The 20,412-nt window shown below is 40.9% G+C and overlaps 1 protein-coding gene across 1 annotated transcript; it reads left to right on the plus strand.

Moving 5' to 3' along the window:
* Nucleotides 1–1,058: 1,058 nt before the first annotated feature.
* On the plus strand, nucleotides 1,059–19,595 carry GATM (glycine amidinotransferase). Its single transcript, XM_033190233.1, has 9 exons — nucleotides 1,059–2,245; nucleotides 3,821–4,039; nucleotides 11,146–11,341; nucleotides 12,413–12,603; nucleotides 14,152–14,289; nucleotides 14,450–14,614; nucleotides 15,808–15,871; nucleotides 16,680–16,796; nucleotides 18,493–19,595. The coding sequence occupies exons 1-9, from the start codon at nucleotides 2,177–2,179 to the stop codon at nucleotides 18,603–18,605; spliced, it is 1,272 nt and encodes a 423-aa protein (XP_033046124.1). The 5' UTR covers nucleotides 1,059–2,176; the 3' UTR covers nucleotides 18,606–19,595.
* Nucleotides 19,596–20,412: the final 817 nt, after the last annotated feature.

Genomic DNA, 20,412 nt, shown 5'->3' on the forward strand with positions numbered 1-20,412 from the left:
CTTTTAGTGGGTGGCAAGAGGATGTCCTCCAATCTCAAACAGTAATGCTATAGTAATCTCAAGGCCTTGTTATGTGTACTTACTGTACTCTTCAATTCGTTTGAGGAGAAGCACATATCTGGCTGCCCTCAGTACACTAAGAGAATCAGACCTCAGAGGTGGCTACATTTTATTGTTGGGAGAAAGTACTTTTAAAATTTTGAGAAATGTTAGAGATTTCTCAAAACCTCACTAGAAGTATGAAGCCTTGATTGGAAAGATAAAGGGATCTGGTTCCAGGTCACACAGCAAATTAGTGGCGGAATTAAGTTATGAATTTAGACTTACTCCTTTCACCATATTATGGCATTTGGGGACCTCCTTATTGCTAGAGTAGTAACACATTACCTCATATAGCTTTTTTTTTCCCCCCCCAGATGGAGTCTTGCTTTGTCGCCCAGGCTGGAGTGTAGTGGCTCCATCTCAGCTCAGTAGCTGGAATTACAGGCACCCACCACCATGCTCGGCTAATTTTTTTTTTTTTGAGACGGAGTCTAGCTCTGTCGCCCAGGCGGCTGGAGTGCAGTGGGGAGATCTCGGCTCACTGCAAGCTCTGCCTCCCAGGTTCACGCCATTCTCCTGACTCAGCCACCACCCCCGGCTAATTTTTTTTTTTAATTTTTTTTTGTATTTTTAGTAGAGACAGGGTTTCACCGTGTTAGCCAGGATGGTCTCGATCTCCTGACCCCGTGATCTGCCCAGCTCGGCCTCGCAAAGTGCTGGGATTACAAACATAAGCCACTATGCCCAGCCTAGTTTTTGTATTTTTGGTAGAGACAGGGTTTCATCATGTTGGCCAGGATAGTTTCAAACTCCTGACCTCAGGCGTTCTGCCCGCCTCGGCCTCCCAAATTGCTGGGATTACAACCGTGAGCCACTGCACCAGGCCTCATACAGCTCTAATGCCACGAATCAAGTTCTGCATGTATAGTCTCTCATTTTGGCCCCTCAGCAACCCCCCATGTGCTAGGGACAGTAAATTCTATTCTCACTTTGCAGATAAGAAGACTGCAATTCAAGAAGACACACAGTAGTCTATAACTGAGTCAAGACTGGAACTCAGTTATCCTAATTCCCTCTAGGAGGCTCTTTCTACCATGCCATCTGCTTGTCTGTTGCTTTCCATCCATGAACTCTGGAAAACAAGCTTGAGATACCAAAATTAAAAAGACAGCTCATCAAAAATGAATAGTTACAACTCTGTAAGTACGAAAATGAAATACTCAAATCTCTTGCCTCCTCTCCTACTAGGAGCATAAATGTTAACCTGAGTTCTCTAGCTTTGCACAAATCCACAGCAATTAAGACTGCACAGTGAGGGAAAATACTTTTCTAAAAAATAATCCTAATAAAGTTGAAACAAAAAATTTAAAACATGAAATGGAAGGAACGAAACTGTCGTCCTCCCTTATTTCTGACCCACACTTGTCGATTTTCATGTCGGAGTTTCTCAAGCCAGGGGCACATGGCCAAAAACCATGTGAAACGGCAGGTGTTCCAAATAACACCCGACGGGGTAGTGGAAGGAAAGCACTACCTCCCCGGGGAGCAAATGGCCCAACTTCCAGACTTAGTTTTGTGCAGTCTCAAACCCGATGTTGCACGAAGAAGCCACCTAATTTTTAGGCGGTTTCGTTTACCGAAAAATGAGGTGACTGGGTCCGTGCGCATATGTGAATTTAAGCGTAACACTGTACTCACGCTTTGCATAATTAAATTCTCAAATATTCACTTAATATATGCATAGACCATGGTCACTTCGTCGGAAGGCACGTCCTGCCCAGTTGCGCGAGACTCCAGCGGGCCTTCTTGCGGCGCTCGGGTCGGGGTCCAGGTCCGGGCGTGCAACAGAAGCCGTCAGTGGCCCCGCTGGCTAAAAAAGGGCAACCGTCGGAGGCTCGAGCCAGCGGCCGCGGCGCCTCCCAACAGTTCCTAATTCGGGGCGCTCTGTCGGCCCCACCACCTGTTCCCGGCAGCCAATGGGGCCGCGGGGGGCGGCCGGGGCGGAGCACGGCTACAAAAGGCCGCGGGCCCAGCACACCCGCCCATCACGCTCCGGGCGCGCTCTCGGGGAGGCTTGGACCGACGCGGCCCAGGGCCAGGAACATTCCGTGCGTGGACCAGCCAGGCCGGGGCGATGCTGCGGGTGCGGTGTCTGCGCGGCGGGAGCCGCGGCGCCGAGGCGGTGCACTACATCGGGTCTCGGGTGCGTGCGCCACCGGCCTTGTCTGGCGGCCGCGTGACTCACTCGGTCTTGAGGGCGGCGTGGAGCACTCGCTCGCTCGCTCCCTCCACAGAGCCGCCGCCTTCCCTCGCTTTCCCCAGCCAGAATTGCACGAGAGTGTCCCTTCTGGTATCCCTGGGAAGCTCAGCTTCAAGAGGCTTTGCAGGCTCCAGGAGCTGGGCGGCGTCCCCGGGTCCAGGGGAACTGGTGTTGCGGCTCCACCCCTTGGGGTCCACTTGCTGTCTGCGGGTCTGCGGCCTGCTGGCCCACGGTGCAGGGGGCGCTGCCCTCCTCTACCGGACCTTGGTGCGCTGCACCAAGCTTCCGGCTCGGAGCAAGGGGCTGGGATGACGGAGGCTCCTCTTAGTAAAAGGGTGGCGTTATTGGGGTTCAGTAGCCTGAGTGGGCATCGAGTTGGGGAGATTTCTGGAAAATGCGTGTGGGGTGGATGGATGGGGAGAAGAGACAGGCAAAGTGGTAATCGGGGACGGGGAGCGAGCGACCAGATTCACTCCACGTATAACATGCGGTCCCACGTCTGGAGAGGAGTCTGGCGAGTGCAGCCTGTAAGCAGAGTTTCTGCGCTCCCCGCCTTCGGCTGCCCTGGCGGCAGACCCTCCCTTGCTCCTAGGACTGGAATCGCTCCGACATTCTGGCCTCCCCCCAGCAACTGGTTCCTGAACAGCTGCCACTCTCCGTCTTGCTTCTGCCTCCACCCGAGTTCCCCTCTTGCCTACTTCCTAAGGCTTTTAACAGAGCAGGATAGAGATTTGGGGGGTTGAGGTTAACTCGGGTTGAGGGACCCTCCCTGCTCTAGATTTTATAGGCCATGTATTTTTTAAAGGCTTTTGAAGTTTTTAGATCTCCTTTTTAATTGTTTGAATTTACGCCTGGGCTAATCCTGATCTTGGCTAGGGTACTGTGGACCATCTGTAAAATGGAGCAGATGGCAGTTGCTCACTCTTAGAATTGAAGTGCCAAAGAATGCGAAGTGTATGTCAAAGATGAAAAAAATTTGATTTGAAGCTGGCTATTCTGAAAGATACGATCCTTTACAAATGTTCCCACCTTTTCATTTGTAAAAATAAAATAAAATAAAATAAAATAAGCCTAATATTGGTAACCTTTGATACTTGAGGGAAAAGGGGGTTCCATCCTCAGCTGGGACTGGCGGGAAGTTTTAGAGCAGCTGTCTGTGGTTTTCTGAGAGGAGGATCGACCCATCTGCAGAAGAGTTGCTTAAAGCTTGAGTGCAGGAATTGCATTCTGAGATAAAGATGGAGGTGTATGGTCGCTGGGGACACGGTCTTCTGAGGAATTTTAAAGAGTTACAGCAATTAATAGATAAGACAATTTGTAGATAAACAAGAGGGTTAAAAAAATTATCTGTAATCCCACTACCCACCTACACACTGTTAACATCTTGGTTTACGCTCTTCTAAAGGGAAACTTTAAGTGGCAATGTTATGCTGGATTTTTACCCCATCTCCACTTCTTCCTCTCTGCAAGTACTGATAGAGCAATGCAATACAATAATGTTTTCTTTGTTCTTGGAAGCTTGGACGAACCTTGACGGGATGGGTGCAGCGAACTTTCCAGAGCACCCAGGCAGCTACGGCTTCCTCCCGGAACTCCTTTGCAGCTGACGACAAGGCCACTGAACCTCTGCCCAAGGACTGCCCTGTCTCTTCTTACAACGAATGGGACCCCTTGGAGGAAGTGATAGTAGGCAGAGCAGAAAACGCCTGTGTTCCACCGTTCACCGTCGAGGTGAAGGTAAAGCAAGACTGTTCACATGTCTGAAAGTGCGTTCCCTCCTCACCTGCTGCTGCTACCCTCTGACTGCTTTCCCTTCAGCTTACTCTCAGACCTCTCAATGCAGTGACTAAGTTATCTTACCTGACACCTCTGTGGTATTTGACACTGTTTACACCCATGATAATTGCTTCCTTCCTGAAACTCTTCCCCTTGGAATCTGAGAGAGCTTTTCTGGGAATAATAGTTCTTTCTCTTTTCCTCAGATCTTCTTCCCTCACAGCCTGTAATGCCAAGGTTGAACAGAATATTACTTTCAGCACCCTTCTCTTAGCCATTCTCACAGCTGCCCCTCCCACCTCCTCTCTGGTCGGGATCTCTGTATTGAACTCCTTCCAGATCAACAAGTTAAACTCCTTATGGGATATTGCCACATGACTTCAAACTTGGCACATCTGGAGTTCATTTGCCAGCCACCCTGCTAAAGTGGACCCCCCCCCATTCCCTCCTTTTAATTATTGGCATTCCTATTTAATCAAGCTAAAACACAAAAGAATCATCTTTGATTTCTCCTTATGTCACGTCCTCCACATCCATTCTCCAAGGTTTAACAAGGCTTTTGTCAGAATGAATCTTGCCTCATCCCTCTGCTTTGCCTCTCCCTAAGGGTTGGGCACTCATCTGCTGCCTGGACTATTGCAGTTAACTCCTAACTGGTCACTGCTACTCACTCTTCTTACCAAACCACCTTGCAGCTGCAATCCAAGTGATTTTTTAAAACTCAAATGTGATCATGTTACTCATCCTGCTTCTTTTCCTCCTCTACTTTGCTAGCCAACCCCCTCCCCACCCCCACCCCCGAATTGCTCAGGATAAAGTCCTCATGGTATTCAACATCCTTCACAATCTGGCTCTTGTCTGCATTTCCAGGATTCCCCATTCCAGTTATTGACTCATCTGTTAGTACAGCAGATTAGCAGTGTTCATTTCTGGTCAAGTCCCTCTCTCCTCTAGTATCCCACCCTGGTTTTCAGCAGACTTTATAAGACAACCATATAAGGCAGCTAAACTAGACTACTCACTGTTTCTTCACAAGCCCTGCATCTTTGCCCCTACCTAAGTCTCTTCCACCCATCTTCCTGTGCCCTTTAGTCTGTAGTTTAAACCTACTACCACCTAGCTTCAATGACACCTTTCACAGAGTGTTCCAGAATTTCCCTGGCAACAAGTAATATCTCCCTTTTTAAAAACTCCTAGTGGTGGCCAGGCACTGTGGCTCACGCCTGTAATCCCAACACTTTGGGAGGATGAGGTGGGAGGATCACAAGGTCGGGAGATCAAGAACATCCTGGCTAACATGGTGAAAGCCCGTCTCCACTAAAAATACAAAAATTAGCTGGGCATGGTGGCGGGCGCCTGTAGTCCCAGCTACTCGGGAGGCTGAGTCAGGAGAATGGCGTGAACCCAGGAGGCGGAGGTTGCAGTGAGCCGAGATTGCACCGCTGCACTCCAGCCTGGGCAATAGAACGAGACTCCGTCTCAAAAACAAACAAACAAACAAACAAAAACTCCTAGTGGTTTTCATCTGTACTATTCTTATGTCCAGGGCCCCTGTGGGCCAGTGTTCAGGTTCTGTACTGCATAAGGGTCCCATATCTAAGGGACCACCATCCGCATTGTAGACACAGCCTAGACTCCTATTAATAATGGGTTACAAATCTATCTATAATGTCCTTAAATTTTTCCTGAATATTTACACTTTTATTTGTAAAGTGGACTGAGGAAAGAAGTTCTGTAACAGCATTTTCGTGGTCTTCAGAAATATTGCCTACGATGTTCCAGGGCTCTAGAGGTATTAATGTAAAAGATCTTCCTTTCTATTTGAAGAAATATGATGTCCACATAGAAACGAAGACCAAGTATCTTATTCCAATCGACTGACAAGGCAGTTGAAGTGCCAGGAAAGCTAAGAAAAGAGAAATGACCAAGTTCTGGCCAGTTAAGAAGTCCTCTTGAAGAAAATGACTCCTGAGTTAGACCAGGAAGACAGGGAAATAGAAAAAGTAATAACTTCTAATTGTTCTGAAACTGTCTTTGGTTCTGATATTTGGAATTTGGTGAGAAGATTAATTTATACACCATCCACATGTTTTTAAAAGGCATAGTCTTCTTAAGTCTTTTCTTGAAAAGTCCCATCCTCTAACCATTTTAATTGGGTGGAATTAAAATTTAAATCCAAGCAATAATTTATCCTTCTACTTGTCTTTACAATGATAGACTTTCATATCATGTGATTTTACAGAATCAGAATTCTCAGACATAATTTTGAGTTCTTTGTCACTTGATTTATGACTTCAGACTTTGTCATTTCATGGGCTTTTGGAAAATGTACTATGCTGAAGTCAGGAGTCTGGGATTAATTAAGTATTTGATAAAAGCTTGATAGCTAGTCTCGGTTAATCAGTTATTTGACCTTGTACAAGATTCCATAGCTTTCTGGGCCACCGTAAAATGAAGATATTAGAGGTTTGCCATCTACCTAACAGGATTAAGGATTAATCTAAAAGTAAAAGGTTAAATGTTAAGTATTTTAAAGGACAAAACAACAACTTGTTATAGTTGTATGGATCCAATTTGCCAATAACATTCCAAAGGTACTTTGGGGGTATAACAGTTGTAGATTCCAGTAACATTAGCAGTATTGATTTCATTCATTTGTCTGGTTCTTTTTGTTTGTTTATTCTTCTCTCTTTCTCTTTCTCTCTTTGATTCTAGACAGGAAATAATGGTTATTTCTGTTTCATGCCATGTGCTAAGCCTGGGTTTGAGGGACAAGAAAGTAAATCCAAGACATGCATGGATCCTAGCAGACAAGGCCGTGCCTTGTAGTAAAGAAGAATGACATATATTAATCAGTTTAGGAATAATAAAAAGAAAAAATAATGTAGTAAACTGTCTATAGGCAATCAGAGCAGAAGATGTTGGAAGATATAAGTACTAGAGAAATTTTAAGGAAAGGAATGTGAAACATAATTGTTAGGAAGCATAACTTTTTAAAGCTCTGTGACTTTTTGTTCTGCAAAATATAGTAAATATTTGCTATCAATTTTTTTTTTTTTTTTTTTTTGAGACAGAGTCTTGCTTTGTCACCCAGACTGGAGTGCAGTGGCGCAATCTTGGCTCACTGCAAGCTCCGCCTCCCAGGTTCACGCCATTCTCCTGCCTTAGCCTCCTGAGTAGCTGGGACTACAGGTGTCCACCACCAGACCTGGCTAATTTTTTTTTGTATGTTCAGTAGAGACAGGGTTTCACCATATTAGCCAGGATGGTCTCTATCTTCTGACCTCGTGATCTGCCTGCCTTGGCCTCCCAAAGTGCTGGGATTTACAGGGGTGAGCCACCGTGCCCAGCCTCAAATATGTTTTTTGCTTTGCTTTTGTCTTTTTAAAAGTAAAGCCCTTGATAAAGGACCTTTTATAAAATACAAGATTAATCAAGATTAGTGTAATATAAGCTTACAGCTGGATAAATACATTTCTGTTGTCATTTCTTAGCCTTCCAAAGACAGTATTTAAAAATTCACTTGGCAAACCGTTGCAAAGGGTTTTAGGCTTTGAAAGAGTATAAAGGTTCAAGGAATGCAGACATACCTTTGCAACAGATTATTATAAGCATCATATGCTAAGCATCTAATATAGTGTTCATTATCTTGCAAACAACTTGGTAAATGATTGCTAGCTCATTTAGCAAGGTTATAAAGGAAGTGTAAACAATTTCTAGCTTTCTCTTGTAAAATGTATTGTGCCCTGATCATTTGTACTTTGCCCAACCTTTGCCAGATTATAAACTCTACAAGAAAAATTCACATTTGTTCAAATAACCTTTTTCTCCCAGGAAAGTTTAATTTATCAAAGCAAGTTTCACTCTGCACAAATAGTCACGGAGGATACTTTGGAATGAGTCTGGTGAGACTGCATAACTCTGCATCTCCTGTAACCCAGTGTTAAATTTTCAAAGGCTTCTTGTCCCTAGTGGATTGTAGGAGATGTGCCTGGCATGAGAAGGAGGAAGTGGTGAATGGATGAGTAGTACCAGCGTGTATCTGAGAGGAATATAAAGAGTCATTATTACCCTCTTTCTGGTTGCTGTTGCAGAAATTCCTAGGAGTAGAAAACAGTGGAGTGCTTTTATTTTGTTTTTTGAAAGGGTAGCTTGGTCTTGTAAAATGTTTACTGCTGGTAACATTTTTCATAGGCCAGAAATTCAGCCTGCTGTTTGCCTATAGACCTTAGTAAAAGAGCTAATTAATGATTCAGACCCCAGGCGTCAGCAAACTTCATCTTTCTACCAGATAATAAGTAATTTAGGCTTTGCAGACCATCGGTCTCTGTTGAACTACTCAACTCTCAGCTGTGCCATTGTAGTGCAAAAGCAGTCATAGACAATATGTAAACAAATGAATGTGCCTGCATTCCCATAAAACTTTATTTACAAAAACAAGCAGCAGGCCAAATTTGCCTATAGACCTTTGTTTACCAGCCTCTATTTAAGAGTTTCACTGGCATCATTCAGTTTTTCTAAAGACCTGTTTCTTGGCTTATTCCTTATTCACCAAGCTGGGTTCCAGCGTCACTGATGTGAACTTGGATATTGAACTAAGAAGAAATGGGTCCACTTTCATATATTTGATATTTATCAGACAGATAAAAATGGACGTAGAGACACAAAATCTAGAAAAGATACTGTCTTTGGCATTAAAGAGCTAAACATCTAGACATTTGGTCAGTCTTGATGAGTAAAAGCCATTGGGACAGTTTGAACTTGTTAAGCAATTCCAGTCTTAAAAGTTTTTGCACATCTAGTTAGAAGTGTTCAAACCAGTATAACATGCAAGTCCCATGATGTATTAGGGACACTCTTCAAGTAACAGTCAGAGAACTTGAGTTCTAGTCCTGCTTGTCCAGATAGTTAGCAAGCATGTGACCAGCCAGAGCCTCTTTCCTTACATGTGAAATAAGCATATGAGAGCTTGCCCTGTTTCTTTGATAGGATTGCTGGGAAACCAAATGAGAATATCCAGATAAAGCAGACACACTCTGACACACTTGAGCCCATTACCAAGTTTTACACCTTCTTTCTAGTACTTATTGATATCCGAAATTATCTGATTGATGGTGGAGACCCTCATATCTGACATGGTCAGGACTAAGTTAGTCGTACATCAATTATATAAATAAACATTTAAAAAATACCTGCTTTAAACATTTTTAAACAAAAATTTAAATTAAAACATTTAAAACATTTTTAAACTTAAAATATATCAATGTACATTGCTTTGCTAATCTTTTGATGAAGGTTTGAGGCTTTTTCTTAGAGTCTGGATTCTCTGATTGGAGTTCTGCTTCATGTAGCTTGAAAAATGGGAAGATGTATCATGTACATTTCCCAATGTATTTATGCAAATTGACTGAGAACTTAGACATTTGGAAAACAATCTGAATGCAGAATATGCCTAGATTTTTACATTTTTGAAAACCAATATTTTGGCCAGGCACGGTGGCTCACGCCTGTAATCCCAGCGCTTTGGGAGGCCGAGGCAGGTGGATTACGAGGTCAGGAGTTCAAGACCAGCCTGGCCAACGTGGTGAAACCTTGTCTCTACTAAAAATACAAAAAATTAGCCGGGTGTGGTGGCCTGCACCTGTAATCCCAGCTACTCAGGAAGCTGAGGCAGGAGAATCATTTGAACCTGGTGGGAGGCGGAGGGTGCAGTGAGCTGAGGGTGCAGTACCACTGCACTCCTGCCTGGGCAACAGAGTGAGACTCCATATCAAACAAAACAAAACAATATTTTAGAGCTGTTGCACCTACCCTATTCAACAATAATTTTTAGCAAACTGATTGAGCCATTTTAAAGCATTCAAATGTTTTCTCTTTGGTAGTCTTTTAAAATACATATAGCCCTGGAAACTTTCTAAATTTTTTTTTCAGTTATTAAAAATTTGTGAATTTGGTTATCATATCACTTTCTTCTATGACAAAAAGACTGGAAAAGATGTAAGAACTGAATGGATTAGAAAAAGGAGAGGTGTGGTTGGTGTGAGGCATTTTGACAGGGAGTTACCAAAGGCATATTTGTACTGTTACACAATTTTGGCAAGTGTTAATTCTGTTGAATGGGCAAATCAATAATTTTTTTGTTGTTGTTGTCTTTCTTTCTTCCTCTCCTCTCCTCTCTTTTCTTTTCTTTTCTTTTCCTTTCTTTCTGTTTTTGACCCAGAGTCTCGCTCTGTTGCCCAGGCTGGAGTGCTGTGGCATGATCTCAGCTCACTGCAACCTCTGCCTCCTGTGTTCAAGCAGTTCTCCTGCCTTGGCCTCCAAAGTAGCTGTGACTATAGGCACATGCCACCAGGCCTGGCTAATTTTTGAATTTTTAGTAGAAATGAGGTTTCGCCATGTTGGCCAGGTTGGTCTCGAACTCCTGACCTCAAGCTATCTGCCCGCCTCGGCCTCCCAAAGTGCTGGGATTACAGGCTGAGCCACCATGCCTGACCAATGATGGGGTTTAAAGAGAAATAAAGCATATTTGAAAGTATATTCCTGATCTTAACAGGGTCTAAATATCTTTTTTTCCCTTCACAAAATATCTTGAGGTGCTATTTTCCAGACAGAATTCTGAGATGCATGGATAACCCATGGTTTTGGCTTAGTATAAGTGCTTTTATTCTCTTATGCTAGTTTGTGTGTTCTCTTGTTCCGTTTTATTGAGGCTCTCTGATAGAAATGCTATGTCCTGTTTTGTCTGCAAAGTGTGGCAAAAAAAACTGGCCAAGAGGATTCCAAGCCTGTCTGAAGGTAAACATGCTGTTAGTGGTTGGGCATGAGATCTCAGGCAGAAGGAGCAAAAGACCTCAAAACATCAAGATGTTTTAGAGTTCTTCATTCAGCAGATACTGAGTGTCTGCCCAGAGAGCATATGTGCTCAATGCTAGAAATCAGCACTGAACATGGCGTGGTTGGAGTCTCAATTCTAATACCTTATACAAAGAGCTGTTTACTGCCTGTGAACCTATCATGAGCTGTATTTTTCTCCTGTAAGTATTGCGTTTATTTGCTTCTACTTCCAGGCCAACACATATGAAAAGTACTGGCCATTTTACCAGAAGCATGGAGGGCATTATTTTCCCAAAGATCATTTGAAAAAGGCTGTTACTGAAATTGAAGAAATGTGCAATATTTTAAAAATGGAAGGAGTGACAGTGAGGAGGCCTGACCCCATTGACTGGTCATTGAAGTATAAAACTCCTGATTTTGAGTCTACGGGTAAGTGATGTCAGATAACTAAACTGCCAGTGTGAATTTTCAGTGTCTTTCTTAATGTGTAAGGGGAAAGCTCCAAAAAATTTCTTGGAGAGTCCTTTGCTTTGCTAGTTCTTGAAAACTTTAAAGATTTATTTAGGAATGGTTTGGTCCATGTTGATATGATTAAGATGTATACATTCTAAACTCCATTCCATCTAGTGGAATCTCCGCGAAATAACAAATTTTCCTAAACTTTATAGTCATTTCCTTACATAAGAACAGTGGGTTCATTTAATTTTCCTCAAGAACAGAAATTAAAAGGGGAATAGAAACATTTCCATTTTATTTTTAACTGACATTGCTGCATGACTGTTCTTGTGCCTTAGGTCACTGTTCTAATTTCTAGTTTTAGATCGATCCTTTGCTCAGTTTTTATCTTGTGATGCTGATGGTCCTTTAAGAGCTCTATTTCTGTATAGCAAGAAAGGAGCTTACAAATGGTGAAAGCTTGGTGGTTCAACATCTCTTTGTACAAGGACTTTATTCCTTCACTTTTTTTCTTGTCTTTTTTTCTTGGCTTCCTCACCACCACACAGAATTCATGTGAACAATCTAGTATGTATTATTCAAATTTTTTGCCATTTTCATATATACATATACACATGTATTTTTACTAGTTTTTTTTAACCAAAAAAAGAGGTCCTATTATATAGACTTTTTTTTTTGAGACAGAGTCTCACTCTGTTGCCCAGGCTGGAGTGTGGTGGTACGATCTCCGCTCACTGCAGCCTTGGCCTCCTGGTTCAAGTGATTCTCCTGCCTCAGTCTCCCGAGTAGCTAGGATTACAGGCACATGCCACCATGCCTGGCTAATTTTTTTTGTATTCTTTTAGTAGAGACGGGGCTTGACCATGTTGGCCAGGCTGCTCTTGAACTCCTGACCAGCCCGGTCAGGATCAAGTGATCTGCCCGTCTTTGCCTCCCAAAGTGCTGAGATTACAGGCATGAGCCACTGCGCCTGGCCCTATATAGACTTTTTTGTCTTGGAAATTAACACTGCTGAAGTTGTCACGGAATTTTTTGGTCTGACAGGTTTATACAGTGCAATGCCTCGAGACATCCTGATAGTTGTGGGCAATGAGATTATCGAGGCTCCCATGGCATGGCGTTCACGCTTCTTTGAGTACCGAGCATACAGGTCAATTATCAAAGACTACTTCCACCGTGGCGCCAAGTGGACAACAGCTCCTAAGCCCACAATGGCTGATGAGCTTTATGACCGGGTGAGTCCCTAATAATAGGCTAGTTTATTACTAACTTTTCTAACTGATCCACAAAGAGTAAGATAGAGATTCTGTGATACCTTTTACATATTATGCATTTTAGAAAGAGAAAACATCATCTTATTTTTAAAAAGTGATTATTTTATGATGAATATGATAAGAGTAAATGATCCTATGATAGTAATAATAATCGCTAGCACTTTTTGGTGCTTACCTTCTTCTGGGTCCTGGGTTAAACCCTTTATTTACATCCTCAATCCTGTTTGTTTTTCACAACAACCCTAATGATACTGTAGTATCATTCCATTAGAGGGGGAAAAACTTGCCTACAGGTGTACCACTATTCATTAGTGGAACCAGAAAAGTCAGTAGACTGAAGTTCACTTTTCTTCTTCTAGAAAAAGAACCTGGTCTACAGTCCAAATTCACAGTAAAGTGAAATGTATGTCCCTTATTAAATCAGTTACCATTTGATCTTTTATGGAAAAAAAACTGAAAATCAAAATAGCTTCTGGGTTTAAAGACAGAAATAATGAATTAGTTTTGCCACTCCCAATCAAATTTGGCAGGGGAAACATGGCATCTCATTTTATGGTATGAGTTAGGCTCGGGACCAAATTCCTTTTCTAAAAGAACAGAATGACTTCATCCTGTTTACTTTCCATACGGGTCATGGAGTATTCTCAGAATCAGTTACTGCCTCTGTATCACTTTTTTTTTTTTTTGAGACAGAGCCTTGCTCTGTTGCCCAGACTGGAGTGCAGTGGCATGATCTCAGCTCACTGTAGCCTCTACCTCCCAGGTTCCAGCAATTCTCCTGCCTCAGCCTCTTGGGTAGCTGTGATGACAGGTACATCCACTATGCCTGACTAATTTTTGTATTTTTAGTAGAAACGGGATTTCACCATGTTGGCCAGGCTGGTCTCGAACTCCTGACTTCAGGTGATCTGCCCACTTCAGCCTCCCAAAGTGCTGGGATTACAGGCGTGAGCCATCTCACCTGGCATGTGCCATTTTTTTCTAAGTACATAGTGCCCCCTCATCCTTAGGGGATCGTTCCAGACTCTCAGTGGATGCTGATACTGAACTCTATATATTTTGTTTTTTCCTATACATATATACATACCTATGATGAAGTTGAATTTACAAATTAGGCACAGTAAGACTAACAACAATAATCTATAAGAAAATGGAACAATTATATAAATATACTTTACTAAAAGTTAGGTGAATGTGGTCTCTCTGTTTCTCTCAAAATAATGTTTTGGGACAACAGTTGACTACAGGTAACTGAAACCATGGAAAGTGAAATCATGGGTAAAGGAAGACTATTGTATCAGGAAATTACTGTAATGCTAGTTTGTTGTTTTATTGTTGTTTTGGTTTATTTATCATGGACCCACTTCTTTCCCAGGCATGTTTTAGTCTAGAACTGAGTAGTAATATTTTGAAAAATGATGTTAAACTAATTTTCTTAGTACTGTATGCCTTATAAATAATTTTCTCATGATCCAATGCATTGTTTGTGTTCATTCTTGTTCCAATTAGGATTATCCCATCCACTCTGTAGAAGACAGACACAAATTGGCTGCTCAGGGAAAATTTGTGACAACTGAGTTTGAGCCATGCTTTGATGCTGCTGACTTCATTCGAGCTGGAAAAGATATTTTTGCACAGAGAAGCCAGGTAAATGCAGGCTGCCTCTGAAATTTCACACTATATTATTGTATTCTTTACTTCCAAATTAAAATATTTTCATCCTAAATTTTTTTCACCTTGAATATTTTTAGTTTTCTAGACATAGAACCAAATATTTATTGATTGTATGTCTTTCTTTTGTTTTCAGGTTACAAACTACCTAGGCATTGAATGGATGCGTAGGCATCTTGCTCCAGATTACAGAGTACATATCATCTCCTTTAAAGATCCCAATCCCATGCATATTGATGCTACCTTCAACATCATTGGACCTGGTACTGTGCTTTCCAACCCTGACCGACCATGTCACCAGGTAAGAGATTTCTCGGGACTCTGGAAAAGCAACAAAATCTAGTAACTAAAATAATTGACACTTTTATTTTAAGCACTTCCATGGTTCCTAATGGTTCTGAATGACAGATTCAGCAGTACTTCAACATTATTATGATCAAACATTGGATTCCTTATGGTTTATTACAAGATGTCTACCATGCAGAAATATACGTAGTTGATACAGTAATTAGTATGGGATCATCAGACTTTGGCCGCTTGCTGTTGTCAAAGTCTCAGATTTGTGCATATGTGTGTATTTTTATCAAACAGGGTGGCATTATCTCATAACTTGCAACAGTGGTTCCACAGCAGCAAATTTTAGACAAGATGATCCTTGCATGGGCAGGGCAATGCCACTAGACAGTGGTTGTCTTCCCTCTACAGTGGGTTAGGCTCCCTTTGGCCAACCCTGCTTTGTAGGGAGAAGCAGAGCCACTAAACTGCAGCTGGTCTATCCCTTTCACCTGCAGCCTCCTGCTTTCTTTCCACAGCCCCCTACTTCCAGTTAGGTGATGAGTGATTTTCTGTTATTTACAAGGTTGCAGTACAACTTTTAAAAACCACTGTTATGCTGTGTCACTGTTCATTTCTGTTTTTTATTTTTAGACCCGATGACCATGACTACTTATTCATTTCATTTTATTATGATTTATTCATATAGTTAGTGGGTATGTGAACACAGGGATGGCTGAGTTGCAAAAGGTCGCTAAGGACCATATGGTTCTTTGAGAATGCATAGCTAACATCTATCTTTATACCATGGTCCTAGATACAAAATGATGGACAAGAAGTAGAAGGACTGTGGGTTTGACATAGTCACATTTTTGTTTTCTTGTAACTAAATAGGAAATTTTTCAATTTTTAATATGAGAATTTCTAAGGAAAGTATCTTTGGTTTTTTAAGACTCTGAAACCAGAGAAAAGTATAAGACTGTCTTTAAAAGCTTCAATATTTCTGTTACTTTTTAACTTTAATCTGGGGATTTTATGTACATTTTTAATTAGGATTCAGACAAAATCACCCAAATGTTTAGAAATTTTAATTTCTTTATTTTGGAAGCTAAGAAGACAGCTTCTCAAAAAGAGTTATTACTGATAAGGGTTATTAGAGACTAAGAATAATAATAGTATATGTGAATTTAACAGTTTTGGGGGGTTTTTTCGGTCATACAGATTGATCTTTTCAAGAAAGCAGGATGGACTATCATTACTCCTCCAACACCAATCATCCCAGACGGTATGTTTACTTTCATACACTGATAGACTAAAATAATGACTTTAGTGACCAAGGATCTTTTGCCTATAGAGAGCAGCCCAAATGTTAGCAGCTTAGAGAATGTGTTTCCTCAGTAAGGTGTAAAGTGGTGCTTGGGACTGTGAGCATCAGAAAAAGGCTGGGACTTGTGTTTGCAACTTTTTCTTCCATAGAAAATGAAGTGAGGAGAAGACAGAGTAAGACAGTATCACATAAAGCAAGATACGACTTTTTTTTTTTTTTTTTTTTTTTTTGAGGCAGTGTCTTGCTCTGTCGCCCAGGCTTAAGTGCAGTTGTGCATTCACAGCTCACTGCAGCCTCAGACTCCTGGGCTCAAGTGATCTTTCCACTTCAGCTTTCTAAGTAGCTGGGACTATAAGTGCAGGCCACTATGCCCAGCAAGTTATTTTTTGTTTGTTTGTTTGTTTGTTTGTTTGTAGAAACGGTGTCTTGCTGTGTTCCCCAGTGAGACACCATCTCTGGGCAATAGTCTCAAACTCCTGGGCTCAAGGAATCTCCCTGCCTCAGCCTCCCAAAGTGCTAGGATTATACCATGCCCAGCCAAGATACGACTTTTAAAAGAAAACAGGGTAAAATTCAAATGTATAATGAGTACAGATTGATTCATACCATTTATAGATAAATTGTTTTAAGATTAAAATAAGCATTCACATGGAAAGTGAACTACTGAAAGAATTCAGCTGTCACTTTAATATATTCTTCACTTGTAAATCCTTGCTTTAAACCAAAATCATAGCAGACATGGTTTAACAGTTGTTGCTGTTTTTAGATCATCCACTCTGGATGTCATCCAAATGGCTTTCCATGAATGTCTTAATGCTAGATGAAAAACGTGTTATGGTGGATGCCAATGAAGTTCCAACTCAAAAGATGTTTGAAAAGCTGGGTATGTACAACAAATGAGATATGTTGGCATACATGAAAATGTTAAAGGAGAAGAACTAAAGAAATGACATGCTAGGTTTGATAAATGGTTTATCTAATTCAATTTGGATTCCTTTTAGAGGCACCAAGTTATTATTTCACAGAAAGTCAGTATTTTTATTTTCAACACACATAGCCCCCAAAAGTTGGAGATGCATCCTGAACTCCTGAGACACCCCTTAGCAGTAAGTTTATAAATCTTACGTGACTTAGCCAGCCTCCTGGTGCCCATTTGTGGAAACCCACCCCTTTGCAGGTGAGCAAATAGCTTGGCCAGCCCTTCTTCAAATAAGAAATCATTGTGGGTCCTTTAAAAGTGTCCTGTCATCACATATTTTAAAGGACTCATAAGCGTACAGATGCAGAAGTCACTTTTATGTGTAATAAGCATAGTTAACAAAGTAGTGAAACGCCAGAAAGTGTCAGTAAATCATTCAGTTTTGAATTGAAGAGCAGGACTGGGTTTTACTTAAGTAGGAGTTTACTTACCCTGATATTCAAAATTTAGACCAATGATTCTAGTATTATTGAGAGAAATGTTGAAGGAAAGGATTTTCATATGAGCTGTTATAAAGATGTGTGTGTGTGTATGTGTGTGTGTGTGTGTGTATGTTTTGAGACAGAGCTCTGTCACCCAGGCTGTAGTGCAGTGGCGCAACCTCGACTCACTGCAACCTACACTTGCCGGGTTCAAGCGATTCTTCTGCCTCAGCCTCCTGAGTAGCTGGGATTACAGGCATGCACCACCATGCCTGGCTAATTTTGTATTTTTAGTAGAGAGTGACTTGGCCAGGCTGGTCTCGAACTCCGACCTCAAGTGATCCACCCACCTCTGCCTCCCATAGTGTTGGGATTATGGGTGTGAGCCACCATGCCCGACTAGGAAAGTCTTTCTGAATGGCTCATGCCACCTTCCTCTCTCTGGCTATACCAATGGACCCTTAGTGACTTTGTAGCCTATCCTCCTCTCAAAATAATTAGCTTCTTGAGGAAGAAGAATAGATTTTCTTTTTAAAACCCCACTATGTCTAACACAACAGATTCTTCCTAAATACCATTGGTTAAATAGGCCACGCACATCATAGCCTTGTTATTACAGATGGTACCAGATAAAACTGATTGCTGGATTTGCTTTGGTACCTGTATAACCATACAAACCCAGATATTGAAACACCAGCTGTGTTCCATTGTTTCCTTATGGTGGCCTGGTGAAGTTAATCTGTATCAGTAAACTCTCCTTACATGTGAATATGTAAAGTCAACTTTTCAGGTCAGCTAAATTTTGCTTTGCCTATTAAATTAACATGGTAAAATTGGAAACAGTCTGACAAAGTAGTTAACGTATAATTCCAAAAGGCCTTGAGATTTTAGTACTTGACCATTTTGAACATTTGGTAGGTACACCTGCTCAGTCTATTGACTTGTAAATAGTCAATAGAACAAAACTTCAGAGTTCTCTGTTGACTTTTTGGAGAAGATTTTATATTAGCAGATGAAATATAGTTGGTGAAAATAAAATTGGAAGAGAAAAGACTATTCTGGATTGGGCATCCTTAAGGATTAGAACCACAGGATTCCTCCAAATCTGTAGGCCTACTTTCTCTAGGAGAATCTTCATGTTAGTCCATCTAACTAACCTCATCTCTCTTTCAATGCAGGTATAACTACCATTAAAGTTAACATTCGTAATGCCAATTCCCTGGGAGGAGGCTTCCACTGCTGGACCTGTGATGTCCGGCGCCGAGGCACCCTACAGTCCTACTTGGACTGAACAGGCCTGATGGAGCTTGTGGCGCCGGCCTCAGATACACCTAAGAAGCTTAGGGGCAAGGTTCATTATCCTGCTTTAAAAAGTGCATGAACTGTAGTGCTTTAAACAATCATCTCCTTAACAGGGGTTGTAAGCCTGGTTTGCTTCTATTACTTTTCTTTGACATAAAGAAAATAACTTCTGCTAGGTATTACTCTCTACTCCTAAAGTTATTTACTATTTGGCTTCAAGTATAAAATTTTGGTGAATGTGTACCAAGACAAAAATTAGTCACCTGAGTAACTTGGCCACTAATAATTAACCATCTACCTCTGTTTTTAATTTTCTTTCCAAAAGGCAGCTTGAAATGTTGGTCCTAATCTTAATTTTTTTTCCTCTTCTATAGACTTGAGAATGTTTTTCTCTAAATGAGAGAAAGACTTAGAATGTACACAGATCCTAAATAGAATCAGATAATCTCTTTTTTTATAAAGGAGAGAAAGACTTAGAACATACACGGATCCTAAGTAGAACCAGGTAATTGTCTCTTTTTCTAATAAGGAATTTGGGTAATTTTTAATTTTTTGTTTTTTAAAAAATAACCTAGACTATGCAAAACATCAAAGTGAATTTTCCATGAATATTTTTAATATTCTCATCTCAATATTGTGATATATGCTACTAAAAACCTTTTCATATACATCTTACCTCATTTCAAGTGAATTATTTTAATCTTTTCCTCTCTTTCTAAAAATTTACAGGAACGTTTAGTGTAATTGGATTTCGCTATCAGTTCCCCTCCTTAAGTGTTGATATTCAGTATCTGATAGATACACTGCATCTTTGGTAATCTAAGATTTGTTTACAAATGTGCAAATTATTTAGAGCATAGACTTTGTAAGCATTAAAAAAAACTAATGGAGGTAAAACCTATATGCGATGTGAAATAATTTTAGTGTTGATACTGTATGTGTATTTTTATTCTAATAAACTTTTGTGTTCCATACTGAATTTGGCATTGGTCTAGTCATTTTAGTGTAAGTAAATTATTGGAATGTGGCTCTTGATACAGAATTCTAATTCTCTAAAATAATCAACATATTCATCACAAAAGTAAACCTAATACTTACATTCAGAAATGCTTAGCAAAGTCAGATTTTTGTTTATTAATTAATTAATTAATTCAAAAATATCTGAATATCTTCTGAGTATAAGGAGTAATCCTAGGCCCCGGAAAGGAAGAGGCTCTGTTCTTAAGTTGCTGAATGTGTTTTTTGTGAAAAATCTGCATAGATTGTGTACTTTGAAATGAGTCACAGGTTTCAACCATACCCTTACTAACACCTTTAACTCCTTTACATCCTGGTGTTCGTTTTACATCCATTACAGAAACACCTATTAGTCCTATACATGGACTGAATCCTGCTTGAGAAATCTATCCAGTTGTGTGGATTGGTGCACATTAGGGTACATATTTGCAGGCTTAAATACTACCCGACAATTCTGCTACACAGTTCTCTATGTCCTCCTCAGTAGCTATTCCAAACCTTCACTACATTTTCTTAGCTGATCATATTGTTTTATTTTTCACAAAGGAAATAGAGACCATCAGGCATTAGTTCCTTCAGTTTACAATCCTCTATAGGTTTATATACATTTGCCTATTCTGGTTAAGTTTCTTTCTCCTTTCCTTTCCAGTAAGTAGTTCTCCCTTATCCTTAGGGGATATGTTCCAAGATCCCCAATGAATGCCTGAAACTTTGGGTAGTACCAAACCCTATGTGTACTACGCCTTTTCTTATCCATGCAGACCTATGATCAAGTTAAT

The sequence above is a fragment of the Trachypithecus francoisi genome, unplaced genomic scaffold (genome assembly GCF_009764315.1).
Source record: "Trachypithecus francoisi isolate TF-2019V2 unplaced genomic scaffold, Tfra_2.0 Lachesis_group3, whole genome shotgun sequence".
Classification (NCBI taxonomy): Eukaryota; Metazoa; Chordata; class Mammalia; order Primates; family Cercopithecidae; genus Trachypithecus; species Trachypithecus francoisi.